At 37.9% G+C, this 18692-nt stretch overlaps 2 protein-coding genes, 2 long non-coding RNA genes and 1 pseudogene across 6 annotated transcripts in view; 1 reads left to right on the forward strand and 4 right to left on the reverse strand.

Annotated features, from left to right (window-relative positions):
• The window catches only part of LOC146448946 (uncharacterized), a 14741-nt gene extending 13972 nt beyond the window's left edge, over positions 1-769 (reverse strand). The window contains exon 1 of the long non-coding RNA XR_014860846.1: positions 444-769. This is a non-coding gene — a long non-coding RNA (uncharacterized LOC146448946). The remainder of the gene's footprint in view (positions 1-443) is intronic.
• Positions 1-18692, reverse strand: part of LOC146448944 (CUB and peptidase domain-containing protein 2-like) — a 107631-nt gene that overhangs the window by 20618 nt on the left and 68321 nt on the right. The gene's annotated exons all lie outside the window — the stretch shown is intronic.
• The window catches only part of LOC146448945 (uncharacterized), an 81709-nt pseudogene that overhangs the window by 16200 nt on the left and 46817 nt on the right, over positions 1-18692 (reverse strand).
• LOC146448947 (uncharacterized) lies at positions 914-13376 on the forward strand. Its single transcript, XR_014860853.1, has 2 exons — positions 914-1022; positions 12940-13376. It is a non-coding gene; the product is annotated as an uncharacterized LOC146448947 (long non-coding RNA).
• Positions 1720-17037, reverse strand: LOC146448948 (uncharacterized). 3 transcript variants are annotated; one of them, XM_085102097.1, is made up of 8 exons: positions 16758-17036; positions 10869-10909; positions 9884-9994; positions 8733-8867; positions 8031-8228; positions 5672-5815; positions 4922-5072; positions 1722-4404 (listed from the first exon to the last, which is right to left on the reverse strand). In XM_085102097.1, the coding sequence occupies exons 2-7, from the start codon at positions 10899-10901 to the stop codon at positions 5052-5054; spliced, it is 642 nt and encodes a 213-aa protein (XP_084958223.1). In that variant the 5' UTR covers positions 10902-10909; positions 16758-17036; the 3' UTR covers positions 1722-4404; positions 4922-5051. The 3 variants fall into 3 exon arrangements, with proteins under 3 accessions (XP_084958224.1, XP_084958223.1, XP_084958222.1); XM_085102096.1 differs by having other exon boundaries at positions 1723-4404; positions 5672-5818; positions 16758-17034; XM_085102098.1 differs by lacking the exon at positions 5672-5815 and having other exon boundaries at positions 1720-4404; positions 16758-17037.

Consider the following 18692-nt stretch of genomic DNA (forward strand, 5'->3'; position numbering starts at 1 on the left):
TTGATGCAATTTTAAGGACCGCACTCATGACCGCACTCCTCCACTATCAGTAACGACCTTCAGATCAGAGCACGAGTACGAGATTGAGTTCGAGTGCGACTTTCAAATTTCAGACTAGTAACGTCCCCAGAACTCTCACTAATTCCCTTTGTTTATCAGCGCAGAAGGAGGCCTAAGAAACAAGATTGGTGCGACAAGCAGTTATTTGAACCACGCAAACTAGATTTGAAAAATCGTACTCGTACTCAATCTCGTACTCGTAGTAAAATCTGAAGGTCCCTAATGTTATGACGCTTACCCCCTGGACAATTACCTTGGCGATGTACACTGCATGATCATGTTAGTCGACTTTTTGCCAGGCTTGGATTAAATATTGTGACTTTCTAACCAAACGCTCTTCTGTTGTAACTTAAGTCTCCTTCGTTTAAATAAGCGGGCCTTACCTTGGTTCTGTCCATGGCCCTTTATTTGTCTCGATGCAATGCCTTCCATTTCACATAACAAACACGCGCCAATTCCTTAGCAGAAGAATGCGTCCCTCTCTCTTTTAAAAATTGTCTTCGCATTTCTCTGGTATCCCTTTGTTTGCAGACCTTAGAAATCCTCTCCTTTTTTTCCTGGTGTTGTGCATCTTACGGTTTTCTTTTCATGGCATGATCGATCACTATTTCGAAAGGGCGCGCTTATTCGTCTCGTTCCCGCTAAACTGTGATGAAATTTAACTCCAAGATCGCGGTTCCTGTGACTTATATATGAGCCCGCATTTCCATTTCATGATAGTTATAATTACCAAATTCAAACAGGCAGCGGCTTATCGCAAAACGATAGAAAACATTCGCTGACCGGAAATGCATGTACAATTAGCAGATATGGTGATTAGTTTGTTAACTTTGTGCATAGGGCGCAGAAAGGCAGAGGAGTCACATCTGACAAGATTCAGACCAATGATTTCTTCACCGTGCAACTGCAGTGAAATTCGCGCAAGTCGATCGGAGGGGGACATTGGGGTTTGCGGTATTGCGGTAAGTCGAACGTGTGGTAAATAAAATAAAATAAATGAAAAATAAAAACAAAACAAATCTCCTGTACGTTAGTGGTAGAGCATCCGAACTAGTAATTGAAAGGCCTTGGGTTTGACTCCTGATAGGAGCACTCGAATTTCTTTTTTTTTTTTGCGAGTACATGTATGTCTGTGTCACTTTCTAGAATAATTCATCATTAATAATAATAATAATAATAATAATAATAACAATAATAATAACAGTAATAATAATAATAATAATAATAATAATAATAATAATAATAATATCCACTTCCTTATTACAAAACTATTTTACAAGGCTACAAAGTTAAAAGATTAAAACCAAACCAAAAAGGAAGTGAAGCAAAACTATTATACAATAAAACGGGTTTCAAAGACATTTTCATCGTCCTCAACCTTAAAGACAAAAACATTCACAGATCACATGTGGTCTAAAAAGAGGACTGTTCTTGCAATGTTGATTACATCGGGGAAACCAGGAGAAATGTGGAGATACGAATCGATGAACATTCAAACCCCTCTAGGTCTAATGACTTTGAACCTGCCTATCACCTATAGTCCGGGGAATAAGCGACAAAAAAATCACAGAATTGTTCAAACAGTGATACAATTTATTTACAATTTTTATTAACCTCTTACTGGGAGTTACAAGATACTAATTATTGTACAATAAAATATACTGATATGACAACGTGAGTTTTCGTTTTTTTTTTTTTTTTCAGTGTGCTATTTCCAGTCGTCTTCATTATCTAACGCACTAAAATCAAGGATATAATCACGCAACAGATCCACTGCTTCAAGGTCGTTTGGCTTTCAATCATTCATTGGGACAAACGCACTCGTAGATTGACTTGTCTTGCAAAACAACAACCACTCACTCTTCCCTGCGGACAAATGAAAGCCAACGCCGAAAAGCAAATGACGAGTTGCCCAAATACAGAATGCCGCGAAAAGCTTTTTTTGGCGCCAAAATTTCTCGATCTATTCACCTCTGTAGATTGTAATATTTTACACACATTTTTATCGGCTAAATATCGCTGATAAATCGCCTTTTAGAATTAAAAAAAAAACCCGCTCCCTTCATACACACAGAAAAGAGCCGAGACATTTATATACGCCAGCACTCAGATATTTTTCTTAAAGATTAAAAAAAAATTCAAACCGCTGATGATGAAATATGAACACACATTTGAGCATTGCGGGTCACTTAATTTTTAGATGGAAGATTGTTCTGGCCTAAATGCTCCAATAGAAACCAATGGTATTCTACGTAGAAATACAAAATAATTGGTCTTTTCGACAAGGAGTTGCATATACCCTGAGTAAAAATTATGTTTTCTTGTAAACTATTGAATAAAGCTAAAAACCTATTTCTAACAAAATTAAATTACACCGAAAAAAAAAAACAAACAAACATTGAATTTACTTGAAACAGTGACAAACACGAATGCAAAAACATCAAAAAAAACAAAAAACAAACAAAGCGATAATATCGTAAAGCAAAGCCAAAAATTGGACAACCTTGAATAACGTTCCTAACGAAAATGCAATGCAAGTAACTTGATTACATCACCATAATTACATTTAACACAACTAAGCATTGTTTGAGTTTATCGCTGACCTAGCCAAAAATATAACTTCACAATTCTATTTTACAGCTTTGTTCGCTTAATATTCCAATTCAATCTAAAAAAACGAAACACATCCATTCTTAAGTACGACACGAAAAATTGTCAAGTGGTCAAATCACAAAAATTTTATCACGATATATATAAAACCACGTTAGTCACGGGATTGCTAATAATTCTTGAAAGAACAAAGGAATGCCTTAAGTCAGTTAAGAGTCATAAATATTTCGCCTACAAAATTGAATACTACTGCTGGTCTCCTTCGCGAGGTTCTTTCCTTTGTCACGAAACGCTTCTGAAGCATTGCGTGACAAACAAATGAAGAACTAAGCACGAAGACGCCATACTACTGTTACACTGTGTTACAGTGACTAAACCACAAATTCGATTGGAGGCCAGTAAATTCTTCAACGACAAAACGTTTGAAAAACTTTCGTCAAAAATTTATATCTTAACTTATTCAACACTATAGCAAATATGCTTTCACTGTATACGACTTCGAACAACAAATTCCTACTTTTGCACCCGCGAGGCTTTCAAGGAGAAAAACTCACATCACAAAAATAAAAAATGACAAATGATTTCCATTTTCACTGACTTTTTTCCCCCGAATTTGTAAAACTCTATTAAGAGAATCCACAAATGGCTAACATTTAAACAGCCAATAGCCAAAAAACTTGTCAAATTGATTCACATCAAACATAATTTTTTAGAAATTAAGACTCGGTGGAGCGTCATGTAACGTTTTGTTTTTTGTTCTAATGCTTGTCACTCCATTTAATATTGATCACGTGCACACCTGATGACCTAGCCGTGTCACATCTTAAACATGAACTCAACGCAAAGCTAGGGCATGTTTCCCTTGACGTGAGAAGCCAAAAGGCTGATTTTTTTTTTTTTTTTTTTTTTTTTTATCGCAGCCTACAAAGAGAAAAAAAAATCTCACACGATCCTTCTCAAAAGATTAAATTTAGACCTAAGCGTTCATTTTCCTGAAAAACCTGAACGGATTTTTCATTGAAAGCCTAAACCACTGGCCGACACTGAAAATGAAATTTTTAAAAAAATTGCAACACGAAAGTCAAACACATCCAGTCAGACTGGCCCTAATCAAACACACGGTAAAAAAAAAGAAAAAAAAAAAAAGCGATAAAACGCCTAAAACAAAAAACCCCGTACTTAACCACTCGGTTGGATTTCCTGATCTAGCCTATGGGACACAAAAACACGTTTTGACCAATAATCAGTTACACAAAAGACTGCTTAATGAACAGTGGTGCCGTCACTTTACTCCTGCACCCGGATGTCCCCATTGCCTGATGTCATCTTTGATGCATCGATGACCTCATCATTATTAGCCAATGGGGACGCACAAGACCCACGGAAGCTGCTTAGCCCGCTGAATGCATCGAGCTCTCCAGAGATGTCACTTCCGGCCTGGCTACTGAAGCCCCCCAGCCTCATGGGGGCCCCCAGTAGATCACACTGGGGTATGGCTTCATAATGCACCTGGGGTCAGGAAACAAACCCGGCAGCCTGGCGCGCGGCCTTGAGGTCATTGTAGGCCAGTTCCTCGGCAAGCTTGCGGTCATCTCTTTCCTGTTTTTCCCTATCCTGCTGCTGCAGGAGGCTTCTACGCTCCTGAAGCAGCCGCCTGTGTTCCTCCTTCGTTTTCTTCTTTTTCTCAGCTTGGCTCTCGAGGCTGTCAATAGTAAGGCCGTGATGGGAGGCGTCCTGTAAGAAATGGATCGCATGAGTATCGAGTATAAAGGATAGAGTCGAGAATCGCATGCGAATGCAGGATCGAGTCGTGAATCAAGACTCGAAGCAGACAGTCAACTGTCAAACCGAACTGAAAATCGTCAAAACCAACGCGGGCAGTGAGATCAAAAACTAACATTGATGTTTATCAACCTGTACACGGTGGTTCTAACTTTTGAGTTTTTGGATGAGTCCCTGAAGTGTGACCACTGTGACTGAGATGAAAGCTACTGAGCAGGACTGTCCTGAGACCCTTTTCATTATGCTGTACACAATGCTTCTAACTTTGGATCCCCTGGAGGAAGCCCTTATGATCATGACTATTCATTTGAATCAAGCAGTACTAAAGTGTATCAATAGTTGTTCAGATAGGGATGAAGACATAGCAGACTAGAAACACCACTCTGACATTTTAAATTGATGTTTTCACCACCGGAAAATGAAGCATAAAACAAGCAGTTTTTGAGCATGTAGCAGTCAACCATCTTACCTGTGCCAACCAGCTCTGCTCATTCCCTTGGTCTCCAGTCTCACGCGTCTGTAACAGCTCACTACCAAGTATTGCATCTGGGGGGCTTCCACGCTCCAACTCCTGAAGAGTCTGAGCATACTGCTCATTTTTATTTATTTGGCCTTCTTTCCTAACAAATATAAACAAGCACTTAGCACCTTTTGCAGGTAACATAAAGGGGGGACATGGATGGCCCAATGGTGAGAACACTCGCCTTCCACCAGTGTGGCTCAGGTTTGATTCCCAGAGTTGACACCATATGTGGGTTGAGTTTGTTGCTAGTTGTTTCCCTTGCTCCTAGGGTTTTCCGCCCTTCATAAAGACCAACGTTTTCAGATTCCAATTAGATCAGGAAACAATGGACAGAATAGCCACTCTCAGCATTTCCCCTGAAATTCCCATTTGTTTAATTATTCATTCATTCATTCATTCATTTATCCCATCCTATATGAGCTACCGCAGTTAACTTGAAGAGGGTAACTTGTGCTGTTGTAAAGTTATTGCTATTGAGCACTTTGTGTTATATGCTTCAAGGTAGTTTCTGTGGACAAAACTATAAAGTGCTGAGCAGTACTAACTAGCATGAAATGTTCGATTTGTGATATTCAGCAAATTCACCCAAATTGAAGGATTTTACAAACAACCTCAATGAGAGAAAAAGGCCTAAGCACTTCTGTTCTATACATGTACAAGCTAATGTGAACATGTACATCTTCAAATCAAATTAACCTTAAAATGCGTATTGCACACTGCAGAAGAAATGCTGACCCCACTGCTTGCACTGGACAGTGTGGTGTCCTTCCTGCTGGGCATACCAGACTCAAGGGGATCCCAGTCAGCAGGGTCACAGCTCCGAGGAGATGATGAATCAGTCTGCTAAGGAAATACCACATTGTATAATAATCATTATTAAAAACTGGATCATTGGATAATGTAATTACAGGGTTTTAATTGGCTTAGTGTCAAAAGGGATATCAACCATCAATATTACCATTCCACGTTCAATAAATAAGCAGACAAAACAAAAACACGACCACATTGTTTGGCATGATGGGGGACGCATCCCCTGCGGTTGGCATGACAAACAACTTATAGGGTTAACCCTTTCCTGCCGGTAACCCACTAGCCTTTCCCGCCCGAGGGAAATGTCAAATTTTTCTAAATTGCTAACTATGAACTGGGAGACCACATGTCATATACCATTTAAAAGGTATTTTCTGGGGTGTGCTATAAATCACACCAACAGAGATGGAGGAGGTCACATATTAGAGTGAGAAAACTCAAAAACGAGAGAAGAAAAACATTGAAAATTTCCCTATTCGTTGTATATACTGGGTATCCCCCTAAACTATAGCTTAATGTACAGCTCTCAGTGCATTGCTTGTTGTCAGATATCAGCTGGACCCTTAACGTACAAAGGAAAAGAAAATCCAAAAGTTTGAGGGGTGGTAAATAAAGTCTCATATAGGAGGGGGGCATGATTTTATGCCTTCAATTTGTAGATCTTTCCAAGATCTTTTGGTTGTGCAAATTTCACCCAAATTGACCAAATATTGTGCTCATTATTGCGTCTTGTGCCATATCGCACTTTTGGGCGGGAGAGGGTTAAAGAAAAAAATAGTACCCCCTGGTATCTATGATGTGGTTTACAACTTCTACAATTTTTCAAATGTTTCAATTTGATGCACTTACAGACTCTGACAATATCTCCTGGACAGAACTTTCTATGCATTAAAAACTGCAAATTAAGCTACAATTTGGGGGTAGATCTATCCCATGAAACGATCAGTGAAATTTTGTAATTTTTCATTTTGACGTTTGGAACTACATGTATTTCTGTCAAAGACCTGACTTCCTTCAGTTATCTTGACATGAGAAACAAATTTCACTCATGAAGACCTTTTAAATGGTACATCACACACACAAAATGGCAAAGAAAACAGTTCTACATGTACTGTAAGACTGAAATGGGTTAAAGACCCTTGTTGGTGCTTACACCAAGATTTGAAACCACCAACTCCAGTTCTACATGTACGTGAGAATCCAACCCATTCATTTAGTTAGTGAATCCTTTGTAGGGCAAAATCTTTTCACAAGCGCAGAATAATTGAAGGCTTAATGATCCAACAAATTGGAGCCCCAGTGTGAACAAACAAGTCCATTCTTACGATAGCTAAACTGTTCCCATCAGGAATCACCTGAAGCACATACTGTAAAATGTGCATGTAGCGGACAGTCTTTTTACCCTGAAGATAGCTTGATCAATCGAAAATATTTGGTTTTAATTCTTTTTCTTTTTAGCAGTGTAAAATAGTGCTGTTAAAATAATAATAATAATAATAATAATAATAATAATAATAATAATAATAATAATAATAATAATAATAATAATAATAATAATAATAACAATAATAATAATAACAACAACAACAACAACAGTAATAAACTGTATTAATTACCCTCAGCAGTGATTATAGCAATCATCGCACCCAGAGTCCTCAGGCTCTTTGGCAAGCGGTTAGTCACCAGGAGAGACTCTGGGGACATCGAATTTTATTACCGCAGGATTTCTGCGGTAAAACAATGGAAACCATTAAGGAAAAAAGACAATCAAAAAATTTTAATTTTTTTGATGTCCCCAGAGTCTCTCCTGGTGCCCACCTGCTGACCAAAAAGCCTGAGGACTCTGGGTAGCAGATTGTGATTATAGCACAAGTGCTCCAGTGAGGCTGAGCATTAAACGTTCACAAAGAAATAATGATCTAAATTTAATTGAACAATAACATGATCAACAAATCCCAACTGGAAGGAGGCAGGTCCATCAGCTGGTTATTTACAAGCCTGGCAAATGAGTTAAACTTGGAGCTACTGAGGAACAACTCCAGCTAACATCCAGAGCAGGACTTTAAACCAGGGACCTCTGGATTTCAATTTTTCCAAAATTCAGTTTCTGGTCTTAGAAGACTTCAGATCAGCAGATGCTCAGCCTTGAACCACTGACCAACACACTAAACACTATGGCCCTACACCTCTAAAATGAAATACAGCCATTCACATCACTCATCAATCACTTTTACCAATAACTTACCTTCAACTCAAACTCTTCTGAGATGCCAAGATTGAATTTCTTGTTTATTGGACATTCTACATCCAAAGGGAAATTTTTGGGTTCCACACAGACATTACCCACAAACTGGTCGGCTTCACTGCCCAAGTGTTCCAAATGGAACTCAATCCCAAACCAAAAACCATGCAAGAGATTTTGAATGATGGTATAGTCAACCTCCTGTTGATAGAAATGTAGGAAAAATAGTAACTAATTTTGAAAATCAGTCAAAATCTACCTATCACCAGCTGTTATTTGTTAATAAACATCATTGTTGTTGTTTCCCACAAGAGTCTTGGTTGCAGAAACCAACCGTCAGTGGGCTGCTGTGGCTTATATGCTTCAGAGTAGAGTGAAAGGGCAAAAGCAAGCTGAATTTTTTTTTTCAAGTAATTTTCTACATTTTCTGTTGCTGAGTATTTGACCACGGTGACCATCAGGCAAAGATTATTTCATTCCTGGCCAACACCCTCAGGTACAACATAACTCTAAAGAGTATGACTGTGTGATGCAATATTTTGACTGTACACCCTGCTGCAAATTTACATTAGTTTACAACTACATTCAGTTTTGTCCGTTAGGTCGTTAGACATCACACCAACGTTAGAAATGATACAAAAAGCTAAAAATAATAACAATATAAGTTAGTACATGTGACTACATACACAATTCTATTTAACTCACTTGGTAATTTTCAGTCGTAAGTTTAAAATGTTCAGGGCATTGATGTTTCAGTGAGATGGCAATGTCTGAGGAGATACTGAATGGGAAAGTCTGTAACAAGTGATACTTGCTGGCAATTTCTCGATCCTTCACAGTCTATAAAAAATGACCAGAAAATCAGGTTAAATTAATGTATTGAAGTCTCCCACTCTCAAAATTTTCTTTTCCTTCTAATCAATTTCATAGTTTTAACTTCAAGATTCTATACTTCATGAGACATATAGTCTGTAAAATTTTACAAAGTTTGTTAATTAATTGCCTTGATTTCCTACCATGTTGTAAAAATGAAGTCCTGTATGTGCCCATTGATCAGAGATTTTTAAAAGAATGACTAAAACGCACTAAAGGAATTGTTCCACGGCCATGGATAGAACTTAAATTTTCATCAATAAAAGCACTTTATTAATTAGTCTACCAATTCGAAAACAGGGGTTACCATACAAGTTTACACTTCCTTTCAGCTTAATTACCTTGCACATCAACAGCAGTCCTAAACCACAAATTCGTCTTTATAACTTACAATAACCACACAATGTTTAGTGGGCCCCCCAATTCAGGACTCAAGAATGCAATATCTTGTGCTTTAAATCACAATAGATGGCATGCTAGTCTTAAACACAGGATTTACTGCCCTGGCCCCAGTTGTTCAAAGAACGGATAACTTTATCCACTGGATAAGTTGCTATCCAGCAGAGCAAATATACTCCAACCAATTCTTTTGCAAAGTTTTCCACGCAATCCCATTCTTAAATTTGACATATGCTTCTACTCTAAGACTATTCACAAATTATACATGTAGGACTATCATGAAAATCTTGCACACATTTTACAGTATCTGCCAGAACTATCCAGTGGATAAAATTATCCACCCTTTGAACAACTACATGTAGGACCAGCTGTTTTAAAACTGAACATTGCCGGGGTAACAAAACACTTTGAGCTGCAAACCAACTGAAGTATTCTTCACTAAGGAAGAGAAAAACTAAATGTGAAGTGAAAAGGAAGCAACACGACAACACAATACTGAATCTAGATGTGACCACTGACTCTTCAATCCTCTGGTTGTAAGACAATTAGTCAAACCATGAGTCCAACAGGAAGCACAAAATTACCTTAAAGGTAGCATCATCTCGATCATGTCTCATTACCACAATCCGCAGGTACCACACTTGTCCGGCAACTGCCCTTGATGCAAAAACTGCAATCTGAACTTGAATTTCCTCCTGGTAATAATAATGTAAATTAAATATCAATACTTACAGCCAGTATTGCGATTGGTCAAAGAAATAACCTAAGACATTTTCAAACACAAATACTTTACATGATCTAATTAATGAATATTAAATACAGTTATTGAAAACACTGAGTTAAAGTTCTCTTCACTGTTAGTAAATAATATTATTATAAAGCTGCCGGGATTTTCAGCAGTTTACATACATGTAATTTATGCAGTATATTATCAATGAAGCTTGCTGAGGTTACCCAAGTGCATTGTCAGAAACAGTTTGATAGTATATTACTTGCAAAAAATTTCGGACGATTTTAATTTCGGACAAAAATAGTGTCCGAAAATAAAACCATCCGAAATTTTTAAACGTCCGAAATTTAAAGCGTCCGAAATTTTTTACAGTATAGTATAAAACTTTAAAAGTACTTTCTGGGCGAGAGCATCACATATTCAAAGCCAATGTACATGATATGTTTAGAATTCGGATTAGGCGGCTTTGCTCAGTCGTTCTTTTTATCACTGGAAAGGTAAGCATTTGAGACACTGCTTGAGTCATAAGCTTGATTGAGTTTGTGTTATTTTCTCGTTGGTGTATCCGGCTGTAAAACCTTGAAGATACAGTAAAACTATCATTTTCAAAGATTTTATTTCAGTCTAATTCATGTTTTTTAGTCGTAAATTTACTTTGGGCATGTTTCAGCGCAGTGTCCGAAATGTTTGTCCGAAAATTGTCCGAAATGAGGGAAAAAGTGTCCGAAAATTAAACAATCGAAATTTTAACGTTCGATTGCAAGTAATGCAGTCAATGTTTTTAGACAAAAGTACAAGTATGTACATGTATATACATGCCCAATATGTATCCTACTCACTGGTTTAGAAAGTCCTATACTTCTTACAGCCATCTGGGAGTCTGAAAAAAGACATTTAATTAGATGAGCTACTGGACTAGTTAAAATCAAACACTGATTTGAAGTACATGTAAACTATTACAATTATTAATAGTACATGTAAGAATGGCACAAAACTTTAAGGTCTGAATATTCAAGAACAATAATTAGCTTGAATATATGCTTTGAGCACATTTTTTCCTAGACCTCTTTATTTTTCCCAAGGCATGAAATTTCCCAACCTCGTTCCCAGGGCCTCTCCTCTTCACGTCCCATGGAGCGAGAGAGGAGAGACCGTGGTTGGGGCTGGTCACGTGTCTCCCAGAATCTGGGAGATTACAAATAAATGACTGGAGAGAGGGGTGGTTGAGTGTCAGTTTGCCTATACTAAGTGTACCGGATATGGGAAAACATGCCCCAGTCAAGTCAACTTGCGATTCGCGTGTGTTTCAAAGGTCATGTCAAGTGGTCATTCAGAAACCCCTAAAAAGGTATATAAAGGGAGGGAATCTGTGAATGTGAGCTGCTATCGACATTGTAAAGCAGTTGGAGATACAAGTCACAAGTCATTGGCGAAATCTTTACAGCAAAGGGAATCAACTACTTCTGGTGGTAGCCGAGGAGCTTTATGGCCAAGCACTTCCACAAAGTGAATTTTTGCCACATCTACTTTTAGAGTCGTCAAGTCCATGATCTCTGAAAGTCAGGCATTGTTAAGGTCAAGCGGTGCATCGAGGAGTCATCCTCCGCGCCGCATTTGACGGCCAGGAAAGAGTCAAACGTGACCGGAAATGTATCGCGGAGCCGTTGTAGCTGCAGACTAAATTAACACCATCAACTGGAACAAAGGTTATTTCGTTATTGTTTTACAACAATTACGGTGTTTCAAAAGTGTTTTCTTTGTTCATTAAAAAGATCCGTGAAATATTTACCATCTACATGTTGTTATACCGTACATCCTCCTTCCGAAAGTGTTCTGCATATGTGCTATTTCCTGTGTATTGTTTGTTGTTGCAACCCTGCTAACAGAACGTTTCTTTCTTGCAAATCTTTTAGCATGTGCGTGGTCGTTCGCGTCTCTAGTATTTTGCATTGTTGGTTTGTTTACGTCCGAGAGAAAAGGGGACGTAAACAAACCAACGACGCTAAATACCGAACGACTGTGCTTATGCTAAAATATTTTCCAGAAAGAAACGCTCTGTTAGCAGCATAATTGCTGCGGAATGTCCTTTCAGAACAGTTAGACATAGGCCCGATTCCTTTCAAGTTTCCTTCCTTAGTTTTTCAGATCTGATCTTTCATCAGCACATTCAAAGCTAGAATAAACCACGATTACAACTCCATGAATTGAAGGGGAAGGCGCTGTTTGTCCACGGTTAATTTTGTCATGTATACACAGTGATTTTCCAAAGTACAGCGCTTTGAGACAACGGACTTTGTTAAGCTTTCAGATTAATGCTACAATGGCTCGCAAAATGAAGACTACTGAAAAACATAGCCAGTTGAATGAGTTTCGCGTGGGCTTCGCACAGCAAAGCGGAAGTCTTGTTTCGGAGTGGACAATAAATCTTGACAAAAAATAGCAAGTGAAGGACTCCTCCCTGGGTCTAATTTTTCTCTGGGAGACACGTGACCAGCCCCAACCAGGGTCTCCCCTCTCTCGCTCCCTGGGACGTGAAGAGGAAAGACCCTGCGAACGAGGTTGCAAATTTCCGCCAATAAATTCCTCTTACTACCAATCCTCTTGCCAAGACTGTCTTTTTGCCACAGATCAAAATGCACTTACATGATTGTACCAACCAGGGTCTCCCCTCTCTCGCTCCCTGGGACGTGAAGAGGAAAGACCCTGCGAACGAGGTTGCAAATTTCCGCCAATAAATTCCTCTTACTACCAATCCTCTTGCCAAGACTGTCTTTTTGCCACAGATCAAAATGCACTTACATGATTGTACTCTTCTAAACAAAGCTTTATCTCTTAAAGCCATTATTTGTCTTTGTGATGTAATCTCATAATAATTATTGTGGTCTGATAGTACTTGCTCTTTTATTAAAGGTGATGCCATAAACAAGAAAAGGAAGATACCCATAAGGACATACCAGACTTAAGTCCAGTTGAGTTTTACAAATATACGAGGCATGTGAACTGTGGGTCAAGGCAATGGCAAACCTAAACTTACATATATAGAGAAATACATTATTATTTTAATCTTTAGCTAATGCTTATCACTACAGTCAATGCTTTAAACTCCAATCAATACAATGAGTGCTTAACCTTAATCAAAGTTGTCAGCACTTAACCCTACATGTTCAATTGAGTGCTTAACCTTAATTGCTATTTTCAGTGCTTTGGGCCCACAGTAATTGGCGCTAGCTGTTGTGGTCACCCTGCCTTAACCCAGTAATCGTTTATTTTCTGTTTCATGTTGTTATGTTCTGTTTATAGTCTTAAGTTTGAAGGCGAAGTCAAATAAATAAATAAAATAAAAAAAATACCTAACTGATAACTCAACTCATGAGACTTATAAAACAAGCTTTCTCGGCTTGCATCCCTCACTGGCTCGCAGTTAGTTAAAAACCCAGTACAGGTGATCATAAGAATAATTTCATTTTTTTTCTTTATCTTTGAATGAGACAAGTGGGTTAACTGCCAATATAAACCACAGCAGTACATGTAGATATGAGTGTGTAAAGATGATTGTTTAGAACACATTTCTTTATACATGTAGAGAATAGCAGAAGAAAAAGAACCAGCATGCTTCTTAATAAGCCCCACATGCATGCTTCCAAGTGACTGGGCCTGTGAGTCATTTCCAGGTTGAGGGCTTGACTGAACAGAGCACATTATTCAATTAATCAAGGACATTAATTATGATTAGGCCACAGGGAACACAAAGAATAGATCTATAAAAAATCAACTGTGAGCTAACTCGTGAATGCGGAAGAGGATAGTGGTAACGCGGTACATGTTAGTCCAGCAATTCAACAAATTAGCATACTGGTAATAAATAAACATTAGTATTTACACAACTTGCAAGTCGTAAAGAAACAGTACCCTGTTAGTCTAGAATAGCTAGAATGTCTAATCAATTAATACAATTTACTAAACAAAATACATGTAAAGGTCTAAAAGTTTCAAAATGTTAGATGAAATTCCATTCTCGCATAACTTGGGTGAATTTGCTTGCGAGGACATGTGTTTGTTTACAGGGCAGCACTAAAATTATAAAAGCCATAATCCAGAAAACAGAAACCGGAATCCGGAATGCAGAATCAGAAACTATAATGAATACGGTTAGGAATATTTAATGCCGAAATACATAACTTGGGGTAAAAAATACAGAATAAAAAACTCATATCACTTGTTGGCATAAACGAAAGGACTCTTTATAAAGGAAGCAATGTCCTATGGGACAGAGAGAGACAACATAGAGGTGACTTGGAGACAACACAAATTGCTTCACACCGTACAGATGGCGGACTTTCCAATTAAGAGGTGGTTAGTTGCGTGAATGCATATCTTCTGCCTCTTTTGTTTCGTCTATTTTCCGGACACCCCGCTTCAACCTGTTTTGATAGAGTCTTAATAGAGTTTCAAAGCAAAACATAGAGGTGACTTATAGACTATGAAATTAGTTTTCTTTAGTTCATGGGCGATCAGTTTTAAACCCGTGAGAAACACTTACTTTTCATTGGCAGGAAATAATGACTTAATTAATAAGTTTTATTCTTTGGTGTCACCTATCGAAAAATATCAAATTTACATTTGACAAGGACGTTACTTTGAACTAAACATTCACTTTTTCACTAGCAGTAAATGTTTTATTTTCATATTGTAGTTTCCGATTCCGGATTCCGGATTTTCCTTTCCAGTTACTGTTTTCCTGATTCTGGCTTTTAGTGCTGCCCTTGTTTACACAACATTATTCCTAGTTGCCAAGTTTCCTCAATAAAAATAGGAAACATACAAAAAGCTTTCCTTAATAAACAAAAATTTACTCAGATAGGTCTTAACTTGTTATGCATTGTAGCCCTAAGAGCAAAAGTGTATAATTTTCGCGGCGAGACACCTTGCAAGCAATTTGAAGTCAATTTTGAAGCGAATTTATCAGAGCATGTTTTTCAAACATTTTGCAAGAACTGTTCAGAAAATGAAAAATCAGTCTATTAGAATAGTATTTCAGTACAAACTCACATTCAAACCTGTAATAATATTATTTGTGTGTTATATTCCTAGAAGCACTTGAACGTTACCAAAGTCCGCAGATTAAAAGTTGATTTGAGATCCACCTGCTCATCAGGTTGATAACGCCACAAATCGAAGAAAAATGTCTTTGCCGTTAATGCATGATTTTCCCCTGTTAAAGCTGTTAACCATTCCTTAGAAGTTCCTCTTTTGATTCACCGTTTTCAACATCTCAAAATTGGAAAATTTTCGGACCAATGTCCGAGTAAAATTTCCCTACATTATGATAACTCATTTACTGTGCATTCATGAAAGTTAACAACCCGCCGACCAAGTGAAAATCCCCAGATCACGATAACTTGTTCTTGCACATGCCTGCATTCATGAGTCAAAAATGGCACAAATTTACAATCAAACATGCCAAATTAGATTTCACCATGGACCTCTATGGTTGCGAAACTTGGCGAATAATCAAAAGCGACGAGAACAAAGCTTAATGTCTTCCTCCACAAGAGCATACGACGCATTCTGAAAATTTACTGGCCCATGAAAGTATCCAATGAAGAGATAAGATCAAAGACGAATATGGAGGAGATCTCCCATCAGATAAAGCGAAGACGCTGGAAAATGATCGGGCATATACTAAGGATGAAGGCAAATGAGAACCCAAGAATAGCTCTAACCTGGACACCAGAGGGAAAACGTAGGAGAGGTAGACCCAAAGAGACATGGAGAAGAACAGTTGAGAAGGAAAGAGGAGAACTTGGGTTCAACGGATGGACGGAAGCAAGTAACTGTGCCAGAAACCGTGACACTTGGAGAGAAAGAATGCAAGGCCCCATTTCCCTTAAAGGGAAAAGGACCAAATGATGATGATGATGGACAGCCAAGTCAGACGTGACTAGATAATTATATCAACCTGGTATTCAGAGTCCTCACATGGTCTGAACACTAAATAAATTATTTTGTTGTGATTGTGAATTTACATGAGTTAGTGCAACTGTCACACATTTAAGCTGTTGAATCTTCCTAAAGGCTTTCTCTTTTCATAGTTAAATCTGCAAAGGCCATGCAGCCTTTTCTTTCGAAAACTGGATATAATTTGCTAACATGAAAATTCACAAGTGAAGAATTGCAGCTTTTGAAACTTGGTTAGGAAATCTAATCTTTCCTGGCAGTGACAAAAGTGTTTTAAAAGTGTTATCATCATTTCTTTTTTATTTACTTATTAAATGTTGTAAACATTTACAAATGTTGCCCACCTCAAAATAACCCGACTAATTGTGAGCACAATTTGTTAAGTGTTTTCTTCAATAATAAATAATTGTTATTGTTATTGTTATTGTATAGTCATAAATTGTACAATTATGCAAATTTCATAGTACTTTGAAATCACTTACAGTGTAGCTCTGCACAAAAAAATTACCTTTTGATTTCTCTCGCAAAATCAGTCACCTCTAATATATTAATTAATCTCCGAGAAAGATGGTAAATATCAAGGCATGCATTAAGACTTATATTTTTGGAGAATACAACTCAGATTACCTGTTTAATTGCTATTTGAAATTCAAAATTAGAATTTAGAAGGCCGAATAAATCAGATGAAAATGTTCATATAAGCTCATATAATGCTCACACAGCCACAAGGTAACATGTATTATTTAACAGGATTTTAATAAAGTTCTTACCTCACTGTCACATATACATGTATTTTCGTATTCATTCACAAACCACATGGTCCATAATTGCTAGCTTCAGTAGGGGAAAATCATCTTCGTCAGCAAATCGAAATTCTCCATTATTTTCACCTTTTCCTGAGTCAATGTCGAGCACAGAATCATCTCTTCCAGCCACTATCTTTAAATCACCGCTTTGGATTCGTGAAGCGTAAGAAAAAGTCTCAAAACTCGACCAAATTCAACCAAAACAGCCGACGTTTGCCAAATGGCGCCAAATGTGGTTACACAGTAGTTGCCAGTCCCTAATATCGTTCTGAGAGACTCGACAATGCAACGGGAGAGGCCTGGGGACCAAATCCCAGACAAGTTGCGGGTTTTGCGATAGTTTGAAGTGTCATTTCGCGTTTGTGAAAAAAAAGAAAGAAAAAAAAACGAAAAAAAGTATTTCGGAGCCGAAAACTATTCTAAACAGATAATTTTTTTTACAGTTGTTGAATAAATTCTCCGCTTTTTTGCTTTGGGTGGTAAAAGGGTATTCTTTAGAGTGGTTATCAACTTTTGATTTGTTGTTGTGCGAAAACAAAAAGTTAGTAATTAATTCTGATAAATAAATTTCAGTTTTCTACAAAGGTTCGACAGTTGCACTCACAACCACAGCAACAGTTTACAGCATTACGCAGGAAAGTTTTTATTCAGGTCATGTGGGGACTCTGAACAGTTGTCTGAAAAGAAGCGCTTTTTCCACCAAAACGTACACTGTACCTGCCTGGCCTGCATTCGATCGAAACGTACTTACAACTATTAAAGCGCCCTTCACGGCAAGGCTTCATCACCTACATTCACATTAAATCACATCAATGCTACATTTTATTACGCCATCGTGAGGCACAATTAGGCATGTTTTTTTCCTTTTTTACATTTTGTTCACCATTTCACCCGATTTTCTAAGTCAATCACCTTAAATAGTCACTTGCGTTTGTCCTCTTAAAAGCCATAGCATGTTTTACAACATGATTGTCTCACGGAAACACTAAATAACATTTAAGTTAAACGGGGCAAAATGAGCGGTCAGCCCAAAACAAACCGCGCCAGTGAATTAACGTTGAGTCACCCTATTTAGCTAATGGAAGCATTTTCAGCCCTTTACCATCTTTTTCTTCACATGTGGCTGTTTTGGCTTATTTTCCTTATCAGCAAAGCAAAATTAACCACTGGTTCACTCTTCCTACTGAAACTAATTAAGCTGCGCCGAGTACAACCTTGATCAAATTGGCGTGAAAAGCAATTTTCGTTCTAACTCAAAAGAACACGACGGTTCGTTTCTCGGAAAGTCTTTTAAAACATGTTTTACAGCTAATACTAGACATTTCTTTGGCGAAACATAACATGTTGTTTAGAGTATAAAACTAGTATCAGTCCAGATTATAGAATGCGCTCGAGGTTGTAGTAGTGATTGACTGCCAAACTGTGAACATGCACATGTTCAAATTGAAGTTCGAGTTAAACTGACTTCGAGAATACGAACCAACAACAATATTGTTCTTTAGGGAAAAAACGTTTCAGACTAACAAATCGTTGCAAAAACCTTAACAACTGACCACCACCAAACTAGCATCTAAAAGCGATCTCCTGCCATGAAGTGACCGGCCTACCATAACCAGATTTAAGCAGGAAAAAAAATCAACTGAACCGATTTTAGATCCGGCTACTTTGCGAATGTTCATACCTGCGCATGTATAGCTCCCGAACTTTTGCGAAATTTTAAGCACTTCCCGTTTCGTAAGCACACAGGAGTCGCAAGTCTTGTACCCGCTTTCCGGTGTTTATAATCTCGATTCCAAGCTGTCACTGATTGCGAGAGTTAAAGGTGACACTTCACGCGAGAAGCGTCTAGCAGCGTTTTTCATCCCAATTTGTAAAACAATACTCTTTGAGCCGAAAGCT

Source organism: Pavona decussata, unplaced genomic scaffold (genome assembly GCF_977016875.1).
Source record: "Pavona decussata unplaced genomic scaffold, jaPavDecu1.1 SCAFFOLD_737, whole genome shotgun sequence".
In the NCBI taxonomy this organism is placed as follows: Eukaryota; Metazoa; Cnidaria; class Anthozoa; order Scleractinia; family Agariciidae; genus Pavona; species Pavona decussata.

Coding starts and splice junctions, on each gene's coding strand:
- LOC146448948 (XM_085102096.1), bottom strand. CDS start 10,901: ATGGCTGTAAGAAGTATAGGACTTTCTAAACCA. Junction 8,868..9,883: donor GAGATGATGCTACCTTTAAG/GTAATTTTGTGC, acceptor CATTTTTTATAG/ACTGTGAAGGATCGAGAAAT. Junction 5,819..8,030: donor CAGAAGAGTTTGAGTTGAAG/GTAAGTTATTGG, acceptor GTATTTCCTTAG/CAGACTGATTCATCATCTCC.